At 41.3% G+C, this 17043-nt stretch overlaps 1 protein-coding gene across 2 annotated transcripts in view; it reads right to left on the reverse strand.

The window, feature by feature from the left end:
* Nucleotides 1-17043, reverse strand: part of vgll4b (vestigial-like family member 4b) — a 43324-nt gene that overhangs the window by 8606 nt on the left and 17675 nt on the right. Inside the window, exons 1-2 of one of the 2 annotated variants that reach the window (XM_080461889.1) lie at nt 11068-11567; nt 5017-5257 (exon numbers count right to left, since the gene is read on the reverse strand). In XM_080461889.1, the coding sequence (XP_080318015.1) occupies nt 5017-5257; nt 11068-11149 (323 nt within the window). In that variant the 5' untranslated portion in view covers nt 11150-11567. Of the gene's footprint in view, nt 1-5016; nt 5258-11067; nt 11568-17043 lie in introns of those variants that run through there. The other variant, XM_080461890.1, reaches the window with a different exon arrangement.

The raw sequence follows: 17043 nt of genomic DNA on the forward strand, positions 1-17043 counted from the left end.
TCTCCTTTCTTTCCTCACAGGCTCACTACATAAATAGTCTCATGTAAAACAAGAGGGTAACAATGACTTCACCAGCCTCTGCCACACGCACACGCACACGCACACGCACTCACACACACACACACACACACACACACACACACACACACACACACACACACACACACACACACACACACACACACACAAATTCGTTATTTTCTCCCCATTTGGCCTCTAGAGAAACTTCCATGAGAACAACTTACTGCTGAAGTTCCCAGTAGAAAGCAGCTGCCGTTTCAGTGCTTTACTACTTCGTTTACTTGGATTTCGCATTTTGCCTGCGCAGCATTACTGCCATGGATACACAGGCCAACTTCAGATTACCTACGACAACTGCGCCATTGGAGGTTACGTGTCAAATGTTGTAAATAAAGTACATATTCAGCGATGATCAGGCTTCCAGCCCAAGAAAGTAAAACATTTGTAATGAACTTGTACTCCTAATGAGGACTAGAAGGAATCATTTGGCCGTTCTAAATCGCAAACACTATGAAAACATCTGTCTCTGCCACTGGTTCTTAGTCAGAGAAGACACGAAACAGCTGAGTAAGAGACTGTTATACTGGCGGGTCTACAACCAGCAGAGTGTCGGGCAGGCAGGCAGCGGCAGGCTTCCAGCCCGCAGGCTCCAGTGGACAGGATAAGGCTTCTTTGTTCAAGACTCCTCCTACTCCTCAGAGAAAACCAGAAAGTAGGCCCTGCTGTCTGACCTCACCCAGCACACACACACACACACACACACACACACACACACACACACACACACACACACACACACACACACACACACACACACACACACACACACACACACACACACGGGAGAGCACACATGCATGTACAGACAACACACACTGCGACACATGTGCATACCTGCACACTCAGAACACACAGAGCGTGTACCTGCCCACTACTGAGGCTGCTGCTGCTATTTCAATTACAACCTTATAACAATTGGCAAAATAAAATCCAGACACTTTTCAGAGGTTGTCTCGCTGCGTTAAGAGAAAATAAATAAATAAATAAATTTAAGCTCGTATCGGCTCAGAGAGTTTCTCTCCCCCTCCATCATCGACTTCAGCTTGTTGTGATTTGTTGGAGAAATAGTCCCCGCCCACACATCGGCGTGTCAGGTGTCCGCCTGTGTCAACACTCCACAAAATTATGACTGAACCAGCAGACAAAAGAAGGCCAGCGACAAGCAGCTCCAAAAAAACCCCAAAAAAACACCATTTCAGACTGATGCAAGGGGAAAGTTTGACTTTGCTTTACTTTTTAGAAAAGAGGAGAATGAACACAAAAGTGTCTACAAATGCGGGGGACAGTGGACACTGAGCAGAGCAATCAGTGCAGACAAAGAGAAAGCAGACACACACACACACACACACACACACACACACACACACACACACACACAGAAGCAAGCCAGCAAACTACAACAGAGAAGACATACAATCGGTGCACATGTGAAACTGTGCATGTGTGTTTCTGGTTTCCTCTCTGGCCGTTTCACAAGAACCGTGTCCATCTGATCACCGTCTCTGCAGTTGACAGATGACGTAAACAAAGCGACGAGCTCATGCATGTTAAAATATAAAAACAATCGGAACATTGCCTCATCACATATGGAGGCTGGGTCAAAGAGGCATGATAGAGATATTATTCGCGAAAAAATTCTTATGATGCCAGGCAACCTTTCTTGGCTTATTTGGAACTTGTGAACGCAGACGACATCTCTAATGTAGTTTAATTTAATTTAATAAAAAAACAATTTTTTTAAGGTGGGATAGGGAAGAAAAAGAAAATAATGAAAAATTTGTCTGAATGTTATTTTTGTGTTATCCAAAATAAAAGAAAGACCTTGAACAAAAAAATAAATAAATAAATAAATAAAAATCAACCATTGTATTTTCTATGGCCCTGTTTACACGACAAGTAAAAACGTATCGTTTTTGTGTTTTCATTTCAGAAAAGTTTTGAAAACGACGTCTGTTTACACTGAAATGGCTGAAATATTAACAATGTAGTTTTGACGTTCTGCCACTAGTAGGTTTTCACATGTTCACTTCCACCGCAGGTTTCAACAAGTCACTCCACATTCACCTCCGCCAGAGAAAAACAATGAAATGCCCTCAGACAAAGTAAAAATGACGTCGCTAAATAAAGTGGCTGAGGTCTCCATCATGAAAAAATAAATAAATCCCTGAGAATCACAAAACCTTAAATTTGTCTTGAAGTTGCAGAATGTCAACCAGCAATTGACTTTAGTTGAGTGGAGATTAACCTGCAACACCGGGATTCAAATGACCGCAAGGTCATAATTAAAATCAAGATTAAATAAAGGGATTAAAGCTTATGTCTGGGAAATAATCATGGTACAATGAGCAGTCTGAAAGGCCTTAAGCATCACACCCACGTTTACATGGAACTAACTGGATGCTTGGAGGAGTTGTAACACCAACTGAAAACTGATACGACAATAATTCCTGTTGTGCTCTGGTAAACACACTCGCAAAATAAAGTTCAACTTGTGACACACAAGTGGGAGAATCTCCTCATTTATGCATGCAGAGGTTAACCGCAGGCTGCATATATAATGTCCTACAGGCAGCAGAAAACAACTGAGGCAGCAGAAAGGCGAGAGGAGGATGGATTTACTGCAGAATATAATGTCAATTCTCCCACCACAGGCACATCCACAACAGAAGGCAGGATGACTCGGCACTAAAGTACAAACGCACAAGCTAATCCTTTGTTATGTGAGCGCCAATGATCACAAGACCGAAGAACAAAGAGCCGTACTCCTGTGTCTTAGAAGTCACAGATTTCTACATGGAAACCACAAGATTTATTTAAAGTCACACACATGCAACTAAAACTGAAATGTCTTATGGTATCGTCCATTATAAGTTCCCATTGATCGTATTTCACCATGTCAGGACGATAGATGAATTTTGGATGCATTATTACCATCACTTTTGGAGCTTTGGAAAGTCGTCTGACACTTTAGTAAACAATGACTGACCCATGGTAATCCAGTATAATCCCATGCTATTTTTTTAGATGATTTCTACAGCGTGTTCCGGATTATTCTAATGTGCACAGATGTTAAAAGCTCCTTCCCTTTAGCTTCATTAAACCATGCAAGGCCGAGAGGAAGGAAGTCCCGAAGTGTAAATACTCCATTACTGCATACGTATGTATCTTTATGTTATTTGAATATTCACTTTGTCCGACAACTTCATCTTTTTCACAAATCTTTGTACTTAATTTGCTTCTGACTTTTTTGAGCATCTCCATTGCAGCCAAACAGGTGGTATACGAACACAACAGCACAAAAGAGAATCTGCTTGTATATTAATCAGTCCAGGTTTTGCACAAAAAGAAAAAAAAGGTTTCAAAAACCTGAAAAGACAGAAAAGGACACAAGAAAGACTGGACGACGGAAGAAAAACACCTATTGAATGTGATGTCTGCAGCATAGGCAGGTAATATTAGCAACGAAGCTCTGGTCTTATTAACATTTTGTATGAATGAATGAATGAAAACTGTTGTGCTTTGAGTACATTTTTGAAAATTGTATTTATATATTTTACTATTTATTTATATATTTTATTTATTTATATTTAATTTGATTATTTTTTCCATTTTTTATATTTTCTTAATTTATTATATATATATATATTTTTAATTAATTAATTAAAAATAAATAAATAATAATAATAATAATAATAAAAAAAATATATATATTATTATTATTTTTTTTTTTTTTTACTCATTATGTGACCAAAACAGCCGACAAAAAAAAAAAAAAAAATATATATATATATATATTTTTTTTTAATTTATTTTTTATTTTTTTATTTTTTATTAATTAATAAAAAAAAATTGGGATTATTGTTACTTACAACTCTGTGCATCTGGACATTATTTAACTGGCATGCATGTAGGACTGCAGCGCTCCACCTAACACCTTCCTGACTCAGTCTGTAATAAATATCTATGGCTGGAGTCCCATGACTGACTCAGTTATGAGTCTGACTCCACTACCCCGAGCCCCGCCAGTCCTCTCACCACCAACCAGCCCTCCAGAATCTCTGGAATCTCTGGAAGTGGGAATGTGGGAACGTTGGGAGACGTGAGTAATCTTTCTGTTACATGTTCCCTGTTTCCATGCTTCCAGTGATCCGTGGCTGCCGAGGAGCGTGCAACGCCGTGGAGACGGCTAAACCTGGCATAACACCCAAGAGTCCAAAGTGGGACTTCTGAGAAGGCCGGAGTTCACACGGCTTCACACGTGTGCTGAGAGAAACGCTTTCCCAGGCAGGAAATAAAATGGAATAAAAATAACGGGAACCTTGAAGTTATTTTTTAAATACTGTATGTAGCTTATGAGAGGAGAGAGTCTTTCTTCAATGGAGTGTGTTTGTGTAATAAAGACAAAAGAAAAAGACAAAAGTGGGTAGAATATTGAAAAATGAAGTATGAAATGAAGATGTTTCAAGTGAAAATGCATCATTTTTTGCGTTTTCATTAAAGAAATACTTCATGATTACACGGCAACGTTTTGAAAACGATGTTCGTTTCCATGAAACGATGTAGTGACCATGCCAGGCCAGAAGTTGGCGCTGTTGTTTGTTTTTGTAATGAAACCACAGACGCATGCATGCAGAGAACAACACGCTATAAACATCAACAATGGGAGTACACAGACATTCATATCGACAGATGACAAAGTTGGATTGTTGTTACGGTGACTGTCAAAATAAAACTACCAAGTCCCAGGAGATTATGGAGTCACGACACGACACGAGTTAATACCCACCTCCTCGCACATGATCCAGAAGAACCATTTACTACGGACACAGTTTGCGAGCGCAGCAGCATTTCCACTCTCTACTCGGAGACATTTTCGAAAAGTTCCACCTTGGAAGCACCGTTGTCTGTGTGGCGTGATTTCCTGGTCCTACTTACAGCTGTGCAGCGAACAGTCGACTCATCTTCGCCACGTGCTCGTTGTCGTCCATGTCGCTGTCGCCCTGGTCGCCGCTCAGCTTCCTCTTAGTGGGGCTGATGGGTGGAGGGCCAGTCCTGTGGCTGGAGATGGAGGAGGATGATGAGGACGACGACGACGAAGAGGAGGACGAGGACGAGGAGGATGACGATGACAGGGACAGTGACTGGAGTCTGGGGTCTCCTCTTAAAGCTGCTTCACCTGGGATTAAAAAAAATGAAAATAAATAAGGATCTGTGGCGGACCTCCGAGAGCCGATAAAGTAACAGAAACCAGCAGGACAATACAGAAGTTCTACTCATTATGTGACCAAAACAGCCGACAACACTCTTGTTCTTTTTAAAAATGGCTGACAGTCGTGCTCAAGCGTTCCATAACGACCCGCTAAATCACAGTATCGCCCAAGTATGATACTACGACTGCATTTCCATTGAAACAAGTGAACCACAAAATCTACTCCATCACAGTGTTTCACTGTACATCAGCTCAAAATCCAGATTTTGTTGACTTACACAGTTTGCTGAGAGGCATAAACCTCTGGCATGAGCAGCGGAGGATCTGGTCGGGAATGTTTTGGAAGACATAGCTGTGGATGGATTCTGCATGTGTGTGTGTGTGTGTGAATTATTTCTCTCTCTCTCTCTCTCTCTCTGTGTAGTCTCGTCCCGGGACAGAGGGCCTACAGAGTGGTGAGTGGGAGCCGAGCACCGGGGGGAAGAGTCGGGGAAAAGTACCACTGGCTGGGTCTCAGCTCGGGGACTTTCCACTGCTTCGGCTTCATTCTGTCTCAAAACAAAGCTAAACGCCTGGACTGAAACACCTCCCCTCTCTCTCTCTCTTTCTCTTTTCAGCTACTCACAAAACTCGACACTAATTGGTTGATTCAAGTCTATTTTATTATAAATTAAACGTCGATTATCTCTCGGAGCAGCAAAAACCAAATTAGAGCCTCACTTAGCATGCACACGGGGACGCAGACTTAAGTTGCCACTTGGTTCACTTGTTTCTCCACGTATGTTCAGTTCTGAGTTTTGAGCCTCGCTCCGGCATGTTCCTGCTCGCCCTGCCGCGCGCCATGGCAACAGGGCTGACGACATTGTTTTTGGCAGGGCAAGAGGGACGGCAATAAAGGACTGTGACACCGGCGCCGGCCAATCGGCGTCCAGGACGCATAATAGCTTATCAGTGAGCGGCAGCGCTCAACAAAAGGGTGAATCCGCGAGTGTTGAGTCCCCCTGCAAACAAGTAAGACATTTGACCGTATGGAGTCAAACACTATTGACCCGACTTCTAACTGAAGCCGCACAACAACGTGCAGCGTTGACAGTCAAGAGCGCCGACGGGAAAGTATTGTCGGTGGTGGGAGAAGGAGGTTGACTGTACAAATCTGAAAGACAAGCTGGTATAGCCTCACATCTGGAACCGACCTGCACCTTCCTCCAACGTGTTAAAAGACCTTTAGGCTTGAAAAGGTTGGAGTTGATCTAGTGGATCGTCACAAGATCACACCGTTGTTAAAGAAGACTCACGAAGAGCCCATCCAAAGGCGACAGTGACACGGTGGTCCTCAGTAACAGCAGATTATTCACCTGTGACCCGTTCAGACCGCCGCGTTTCATTTCCGCCCAACGACCGTGACGTGGTGCGAAGCGCGGACACAGAACCAGACGGACGTGGTGCAGGATCACGATCTGTGCAGTTTTCTTTAATTTCCTCTCAAATCACAGAGACGGTTGAGAAGACGTGTCGCCGCAATCCGGGCGGATGATAAACAGCTCTCGGTCTACACGTGAGGAAATGATCTTTTAAAGGACGGCGGGCAATCCTGCAATAATGAGCTCTGGTCTTTCTGAGCGGAGAATCAGTGGGAAGAGTTGCAGCAACACAGAAGTGAAGTCGACTCTCTTTCCCTCTCGGCTCCAGTTCATTAGGTCCACATGATCAAAGCCTCGTTCTCTTGATAGAACTTCAAACAGCTTGAAATCAGGATGAGATTGGATTACAAACTGGGGCGATCTCTCTCTCTCTCTCTCTCTCTCTCTCTCTCTCTCTCTCTCTCTCTCTCTCTCTCTCTCTCTCTCTCTCTCTCTCTCCCTCTCCCTCTCCCTCCATTTCCGTCTCTCCTCTTTCCAGCTTCTGATACTTGAAGAGAGATGAGTCCTAGCATGTCTGCAAAACAGCATAGTAGTTATTTTTGGCTGAGTTTCCCAGTAACCAGAGCTTGGCCCTCTGGGTTTGACTCCATCATTTAAGTCCAAAGAGATTTTAGACTTTAAATAGTTAAAAGGATGTGCACACACACACACACACACACACACACACACACACACACACACACACACACACACACACACACACACACACACACACACACACACACACACACACACACACACACACACACACACAAACCTGTTCCAAAGCAGTTCATGGCTGTTTGAGCTGAACTTTTAAACCAGATGTTACTTTGGTTTGATCTTTTACAGAAAAAGGAAGGGAGAGAACGGCAGAAGAATAGAGATACGCTGACTAAAATACATGGCTGTTAGTTTTCACTCCTTCATTACCCTTACTTAAGTGCACAAATTATTGACGGTGAGCATTGCCCCGAACTACAAACTCCGGCAACGGCTCAATGAGAGCAATTCAATCACACCCAAACTGAATGGAATCGAGCGCGTCGACGTAACGTCTAATATGTCCGGGAGGAAAAGAAAGACGTGGAATTAAACGGGGGCAATCAGTCGAGGTGGTTTTGCCGGAGATTGGTGTCTAAAGTTAGCGAGTGTTTGTCGATGTCGCACACGCAGGAACTTCAGAATTGCAGGTTATTATTGTGACGAGACGTCAAAACTCGTTCGCCTCTCAGGATGAGGGGAGAAATCGTTTCTTCAGCCTCATGGTTTGAATCTGTGCTGCTCTGTAACCCAGCACCGCCAGCAGTGGCTGCCAGCCCCTCAAGGCCAAGCACAACATATGATGTTATTATTGGTGGCGACTTACTGAAATACAGTGGAGCACAATTTATCACTTAGCAGAAAATTGCAAAGTTGACCGACATCATTCCGGCCGTCCCTGCAAAATGTAAACTCTCCTCTGCGATTAGAGGAAGAATAACCACTCCAGGAAAATGGTTCTGATGGTGTATTGTGCTCACCAGACATAATGAGCCGATTTAAAGTCAGAATCCGTCTTTTCATTACCCGATTAAAGACGATCTTTTGATTCACCACAGCTCAAGAACATTAAAATTACACAGGAGATGTTTACATGAACGGTAGAAAGAAAAAACTTTGTTCAATAAGAAGCCTACAACTTATTTTTCCACTTTTCACCCTGCTGACATCTGTAATCTGAAGATACAAACTCAATATTACATTACTAAAGGAATCAGCTGGACGCAAACTATGTGAACTATCTGTTCAATTCCATCGTGGTAAAAAAGTCCCATAGCAACCTTTAAATCTAAACGTTAAAGTTTGTCTTTGTTGTGGTGTCGAGCACACGGGATGAAAACGTCGATATTTCCAAACTGAACAAACTATTACGACCAAACAAGACTAACATTACGACATAAAGCAAAATACAGTGAAAGACGTCTCCTGTCGCTGTTGCATTCTGGGTGTTTTTACAAACTCTCTCTGGCTCTGAGGCTAATGCTAGTTTGCTGTCTTTCGCGGCAGCATCACCGATATCTCCGCTCGGGTCTCGGTGTCGTGTTGAGTCCGGCACTTTTAAGAAATCTGCTTGAGAAAAAAAAAATAAATCTGTGTTTTCTTTTAAATGTTCACAATTTGCTCAGTGGTTCGTCTGGACTGGAGCCTCTCACGGGCCCACCGGTCTCATGTTGGACACCCCTGGTCAGAGAGGAGTTTATTTTCCAGGTCACATATAAACATCCGGCACTTTGGGGGTTGAACAGACACACCGAGTGACATAACCAGTGCCACATCTGCACTTGCTATTAAATTTCCACGAAGGCAGCAGATGGATAGAAGCACAAAAAAAAAAAGAAGAAAGAACGAAAGAAAGAAAGAAAGAAAGAAAGAAAGAAAGGAACCTCTGAGGACAACACACAGGTACGCATGTGTGTTTGTTAGGAAATGAATTCATCTGCTCTTTCATATAATAACAAGTCGGGGCACCCATAACATCACAAAGCCTTTCAGCCCTTTCTTGGCTCAACATGTTTGAACATGAGAGGCTTTTCTTAAACTCTTTTTACTGGAGGGCTTTTGTTTCTCCCTCCCCGCTTCTTTTATCTCTGTTATCATGAGGCACATTATGGAGTCAGATTTTAGCTCAGTCAGCGAAAAAAAAAAAAAAAAGAAGAAGAAATCTCACATACGGAAACAAATATTCAGACTGATCCTGTGAAGGTTTGTTTCCAGAACTATTAGAGGAGCAGTTTTAGATCCACGGTGTAAAAGAGACAACCCGTGGGTATACAAGTACAAAAGTCCCTTTGTTGCTCGCTCCTGTGATTTTTTTTTTTTTTTTTAATGGAAACAGAAGAGATGAAATCTGAGAGGGATGAAGCGTTGAGGTAACAGTGCATCACTCCCACACTGAAGTTGCACAACGACATGTGCACCCAGATCTACTTAGCAAACCTTGACAACTCACTGCAAAGCATTTCACCTGCAATTTGCCAAACAGGAATTACTGCAAGCCAACACGTCTCACTCCACAAAGCTGCATTAGAAGTATTAAAAAAAAAAAAAAAAAACACTGACAAGAAGCCTTAATCACATGCCAAACCACACACAACAACAAACATCTTTTTTTTTTCCTCCCTTTCTGTACCCTGTAGAAATGTTTCATAAGAATATAACTCCTTATCATGTGCCTCTGTACTCCTCTTCTGCAAAATCACTAAAATTGCTTTCAGTCACATGGTTTAGAACAGGGCAGATGCTTCAGGGAGATTAAAGGTTATAGCTAGTGGATAGTTTCTGTATTTTAGAAAATATTAAAGAAGATAACACTATATAAATACTAATCAGCGTCAAATGCATTCATCACATCCTGATATCTTACAACAATTAAATTCACGAATTAGTGTGTTTTCAGGTAGTGGTACGTTTCATATCGGGGGGGCGTGTTATTAGAATAAAATTGGTCTTTCCTATCAAAATAAGCAACAATAATTCACATAAGTCCTCCTAGTAGATGCATTCAGTCATAATTTGGCCCTGGAGTAGAGAGGGTGAAGTTTTTACAACCAAAGTTGTACATGTGTGTCTGTATTTGTAAAGGGACGATGATGCCTATGTCAAATTACAGAGGAGGGGAGGGCATGTTTTCCCCATCACTGGATCTCATCCTAAAGGCTGCAGTGTGAAAGAAACACTCGGAAACAGACTGGATGATGTTGAAACTCCACATGAGGAGCTGCACCACTCTGGGTCATATGGAAAAACTGTGCTTTCATGACATAACCTGAAATCCCAAACTGCCAGTGCCAGAAATAACTTGCAATCCACGGAGGTTGGAGGAGGAAAAAAAACCATCATCTACAATTGTGCAATTTCCAGTGTGATTATAAGGAAAATAATCCCACATAAACGTTACTCGCCAGACATTTAACCATCAAGAGTGAAGAGAAATACCTGCCGGACCGGTAATACAGTGAGTCAGACACGTGAGGGCAATCACAGGTAACACATAGCTCAAATATCATTGAAAACAAACGTCACAGCTGCATTCAATAACACAGAAATTGATTTAAGGAAAGTTTAATAGAGCCAGAGGCTACGCACAGCTTACGCTAACTACGTAGCTACGTAACCAACGTAGAAAGATGTTTTAAAAAAAAAAAAGAAGCAATAACTACTACAGTAACTTGTTTTCATAACTCGTAACTTTGATCTAAAGTCGTACACGTGTATGTGACTGATAACTAGAGGAGTAAACGTTAAGTTTAAAAGGAGCAAACGCCGTCGTTGACGTGAACAAGCTTTTAAAAAAATAAATAAAAAAAACGCCCACAAACTCTTTTTTTTTTTTACCTTCGTAGCAGAGGATGCCGATGTTGTTGTTCATCTTGTCCAAGTACTGGTAGTTCAACAGGTCCATTTTCGTTAGTAGCATTTATCGAGTTTGTATCTTATTAAAAAAAATAAAAATAGAAAAAAATAAAGAGACCAGCTTTGTCTCTCTCTCTCACTCTCTTTCTCTCTCTCTCTCTTTCTCTCTCTCTCTCTGTCTCTCTGTCTCTCTCTCTGTCTGTCTCTCTGGTCAAAAAGCTGAAGGCCCAGCCTCCAACTTTAACTTGAATAACAAAACTTAACGCACACGGAGAGTGGTCTCGCGCTTTACTTTCTTTCAGTGATTAAAAAGGGCGGATGAGGAGCAAAAATAATAATAAAAAAAAAAAATAAGTGAAATGAAAGCGTCAGTTGTCCTCACAGCCAGCTGTAAGTCGACTGCACTGACACGCAGGCTATGCTTGGTATGACTCCTCCGCTCCGCTGCAGTCTCTCTCTCTCTCTCTCTCTCTCTCTCTCTCTCTCTCCCTCTCTCTCTCGCTCTCTCGGGCGCGCGCACTGGGCACGCTCCGCAAATCCCTGGAGCGCCTCAAATATCACGCGTGTTTTACGCACAAGATCAGCCTTTCCAAAGCCTCACAGCCGCACAGAAAATACAGCCACACGTTGAATCCACACATGATACAAGTACAATGAAGTTCTGAGTACTGCAGTTTGTTGTTTTTTTGTTTTTTAAAAGTGCAAACGTGGCAAACATGCCAGAGATTTTTGACCCACTTTAAAGTCCCCCGCAGGCGCGAACGAGAGAATGACAAGTGTCATAAAAGACGCGGAGGTCACTCTAACCTTATCACACCATCGCCGTCCCCGCAGGGTTATTATTATTATTATGGCGGCGTTAACCCGTTAACACACTGGTCGAAGCAGACTTGTGGAAATACTTTGTTTTAAAAAGCAGAAGGTCTGCAACCTTTATGACCATAAAGAGCCGTTTTTTGTGAATTTCCACTGAATCAAATTTAATTGGAGCCATAAAACACAGAGTTTTATATATAGTTTTGATATATGAACAAAAACTCTCTTAAGTCGTATTTATTAACTTTCACTTAACGTTTCGTTAAATTCTCAGCTGTATTTCAATCTTTAGTTCAGCATTTTTTTCAGGCAATTTTGATATTTTAGCTGTTGTTAGTTGTTAATTTTACCCCCACAACCTTTCCTTGTGGTTTTAGCTATTCTCCACTATATTTAGCCACTTTGTCTGCTGCATTCTTTATCCAAGAGTTAAAAAGTTCTTTTGAAACTGATGTTGTGCGCAGAAATAAAATGAAAACAAGATAAACTGTCTATTGAGGTATTAGTTTCAGAAAGGTCCAGGGAGCCAAAAGAGCCATAGGTTGAAGACCCCTGCTTTAAAGGATTCAGGGTTTCTGTTGGGTTTGTTTGTGTATAATTTAAAGTAAAACTTCATTCAGACACTAATGTCTCTAAGGGGGTTCAACCAAAAGAAAACAAAAGGGGGAGGAAAAATGAGAAGAAAACTAATTAATGACAAAGAAATGATTTAATCCGTGTTTCTGAACACATCTGTTGCTGTTTTTAAGGGTTATTGGTTATTTTTTCCGTGTGTCAACACAGAATATCATGGTTGAAGCTTCAATCATCCACATTCACAACATCGATATGAGTAAAATGCAACAGCATGAACAATGTTAATACGTTATATTAAATGATATGCATATTTCAACTGCAATAAATGAGAAAGTACTAGTAAAGTAACTTGCAATATTGTATAAAGTTGTGGTAAATTGGCTTATAGCAAACTACATGAAGCGTGGTCTACCTTTTCCATCAGTCCTCTACTGCCCCCTGGTGTCTGGGGTGCAGTACAGCTCAATTAGAAAAAGCAAGCGGAGAGAGAGAGTAGGATAGAAAAAGGTGGGGACAGATTGTGTAATGACTGATGAACAAAGTAATATATCTTCGCATTATATGCTGTTTGTGGAAAAGCAGAGGGAAACTCTGAATGTCTGAACTAATACTAATACTAATACTAATCCTAGTACAATCGTCAGGGCGTGTCAGTGCTTCATAGTAGAGTTTATACACACACACATCAAGGATGTTTTCATATGACACATCTCTGCAAGTGAAGTGACAAACAAACAAAAGTCCCAAAATGTCAAATGAAATCAGCAGCACTTTCTAGTAAAAGTTTAGTCCAGTAAAAACAACTTCAAAATATACAGAAAAACTTTCAATGTTGAGTTTGATTGTGATTTTAGGTTTTCTAAGATTTTCCAATTTCAAACAAGCAGAGTAAAAACAAAATGCATCACAAAAAAAGTGAACAGATAATAAAGGATTCTGAAAAACGGCTAAAATAACGATTCTCCACATTTACAATCTAACAAAAATTCAGACTTTATGTTTGATTTGGTGACTTTAGCTCCATTCAATCAGCCTTCCCCAACGTGGAACTGCTCGGAACACAACGATCACACAGAAAACTTCACTCCCGTCTCCCACAAAGTACAAACAGCACTGTGTGTGCATCCATGTACACACAGTCAATACACCCACTGCATCCTGCTTCACAAACCTCCAGTTCTTTTTTGTACACACACACACACACACACACACACACCACACACACACAAACACAAAAGCCTTCCTCCACTCCTCCCCCTCTAACGGCGGCTCAGAGCGAAGGAACATGGTCCTTGTCTCATTGGACGGCCATTGTTTCCAGTTTCATGCTCAGAAAGGCTTCGCTCAGACAGAGAATCCATTCAGCCGCGGCCACTACAGCTGCTTCTGCGAGTTACAACTCACTCAAAAGTCTGGAGCCAAGAAAGTGCGAGGCCTGGAGCCCGAGGTTCCTCTCTTTTGCGTCTTCTTCAGTTGGAGACGAGTCAAAAAGCTGCTGCGTGAATTCAAAATTCAAGCAGGAAAGACTTGTGAAGCGCACATTTACAACCGCAGAGAAAAGAAACACAGTTTTTAGTTTTTTAATGCATCAAATATTTGGTGCAAACTCCTTTAAAACTGCAGTACGGCTCCAACTCTTTCAGTTTGCTGCTGCTGCCGTCAATATGTTCTGAAGCTGCACTTTTTTTACTCCATGTTAATCTTCCAACTGTCCGAATAACTCGATTATAAAAGTCTCCAGCTGATTCAAAGGAGTACTGACAGGTGAGATCACATCCCTCACATGTTTTGTTTGTCTGCATCCTATTACTATGAAATCTACAGTCGAATTTAAATTTTAAAATAAAACTTTTAACAGCGAGGTTCCGCTCACATCCTAAAAATGTTCTCGGAGGAAGTAAAATTAGAGACAGATTTTTTTTTATCAGACTTTAATTGCGCCAACACAGTTTCTGCTTTTAAGAGGCTTAAATCCTCCATATATGATCGAAACTGGCTAAATTCTCTTTGGATGTTTTCTTTTTCAGCTGCTGTACGTTCATGTTGGTTTAAACTATTTACAACATGGAGCTTATCTTCTTTCCTCACTAACCAAGCACTCATTTCTCTCCACCAGTCCTCTCTTTGTACCTTCCTGCAGGAGGTTTCAATCTTCATCACATCTACACAAAGTGCAACAGCTCGATTCTCGATTCTAGTTAGTTTGATGCTCTTTGTCTCAGAAACGCCACCACCTCCACCTCCACCTCCACATCTGGCTCTGCGGATGTTTCTTCCAAGGGAGTTTTTCCTCTCCACTGTCGCCTATTCTTACTCATGAAATGAGTTGTCCGACTCGTCAGCAGAAATCAGATCCACGGTTGAGGCCTGCAGGAGTACGTAGATAGAAGAAGAGTGGAGTCACTTTGCATATCGAGCTCCGAGCGCTGAAGCACGCAAACTGTCACGACGAGCGATGCAAATATTGTCTGCAAAGGTTAATGAACATGTACTCTACGTACAGCTGAGGATGTATTTGATATTGGTAAAGATCAGAAAACACAAGTCTTTCCAGAAACCAAAGTTCCATATCTGGGATAAGGAGCGAATGGGAAGAGAAGAACAAATATACAGCGACAGAGCAGCTGGATAATGAGGGAAAAACACTGTAGAACACTTGATGATTGAATGTTGGACGATTACGTCTTTGTCAGTTTTAGTTCTACATTTGTAACTTTGATCATAGTGAGAGCAACAAAATGTGAATGTGTGAATGTCGTTGTGTGTGGCTCTCAATATTAACTTTATTAAACCAAAAATGCAAGCATGTGATCATTTCCACTTGAGTTCCAACAATATAATGCAAACTTGCCCGACTCGCATCTCTTTTAAAAAACAACTTAAACATTATCTTAAATTAAATCCGTCCGGCACTCATTTTACGTAAATGTCATTTATATAGTTTTTATATTGTGTTTTGTATTGCTTTGTACATTGCTTTGCTCGTTTGACCTGCGTCGGGACCACAGATATAAACGAGCAGTCTTGCTATAATCTGGCACATTTACAATTTGCGTACAATTTGGATATGATTGTTCATTAATGTGGGTTGTCCTGATCAAATAAATAAATAAATAAAAATTAATTATCATTATTGCAATATGAACATACATTTTATGCATAATGCAAAAAAAAAAAGTCTGGAAACGCTCTGCACATTTTAAAGTATTCAAAAGAAAGAAAAACCCTCAATATTGTATGGTTAACACATCGACAATTTTTAATCAAAAACAAGAAGAGTGCTAATTAAAAATATATCACTTTACCAAATATAATAAAACAAAGTATAAACTATTAACAACACTTTAGCGGATGTATATTATTTGTGTTGTGTTTGATCGCTTCAGAAAATATCAAGAACTGTAGCCACTTCGGGGTTAATTCCCGTGCGGCGGCTTCATTCCATTTATTTATTTCATGTATTTGTTTATTTGGACGGGACAGTGCATATTAATGAACAATCAATCTCTTCATGAGGTTTCTGTAAATATGCCAGATTTAACTCAAAGGCTAAATTCCATCCGTTGTCCAACAAAAAAAAAACAAAAACAACATATAAAAACATCTAAAAACAATATGGTAAAACAAAATATACAATATTCATATACATTCCCAAACACATCTGTCTCCCAGTGACCACAGAAGCGTGACACAGAACTGGAGCTCCCTCCTGAAGGCAAACACTCTGGAACACAGCTTCCTTGTTCTGCGCTGGTAAGACCAATCAGTACGCTAAGCAGATTAATGGTTACACAACACAAGTTGGTAAAATTCCACCTCTTTCTTCCATTCGGACAAGTTCTTACACACAATTCAGCCTCCTGTGGAAAAACACTGTTGTTCTCACTGTTTCGACGGCCTCCAGCTGAAAGAGGAATCTCTCTCCGGCTGGAGTCCGGCGCGTTGAGAGCTCAGTGTCAGGTTACCGACAGGTAAAGGTGTCAGCTGCGGGAGGCGCAAATGACAATGAGGCTGCAAAAGAGCTTTTCTGCCGTTTGCCGAGTGACTTTTACTTTGTGTTGGATCTCACTCATCAGGTTTGAGAACTTAAAAAGGGGGAAGACGATTCACTGGCGTTGCCGTCGATACACCGGTTCCTTCTCAGGTCGCCTCGTACACGATCATTCCTTATCAACTTTAATGTCATATCCCAGCCATTTAATACCGTTTTATTGATAATCTACCAGGACAACAAGCGAATAGTCTGCTGCTTCGTCGGGTGTTTCTGAACAGGTCTGGGCTTCCCCGGGGGAAAAAAAAGAAGAAGGTGTGTCTGGATAATAACACAGCGAGGGCCAGGTGGTGATTCACACTAATGATTCATTAAAACACTTGGATGTTTCGACACCGACGCTGTCAAAATAAAGACGATAGCAGAGGCTTAAAAAAACTGAGATTGACCTAATGCTTCACTTCTCATGCTTGATCCTCGCTGGAGTGTGGTAATGTAATATTGAGAGTTCAGAGGTGTCTTAAAGTGAACTCACGCCCGGTTCTGTGACCTTAGAGGAAAAAAAACAAAACAAA

This window comes from Lipophrys pholis (assembly GCF_963383615.2).
Source record: "Lipophrys pholis genome assembly, chromosome: 4".
Taxonomy (NCBI): Eukaryota; Metazoa; Chordata; class Actinopteri; order Blenniiformes; family Blenniidae; genus Lipophrys; species Lipophrys pholis.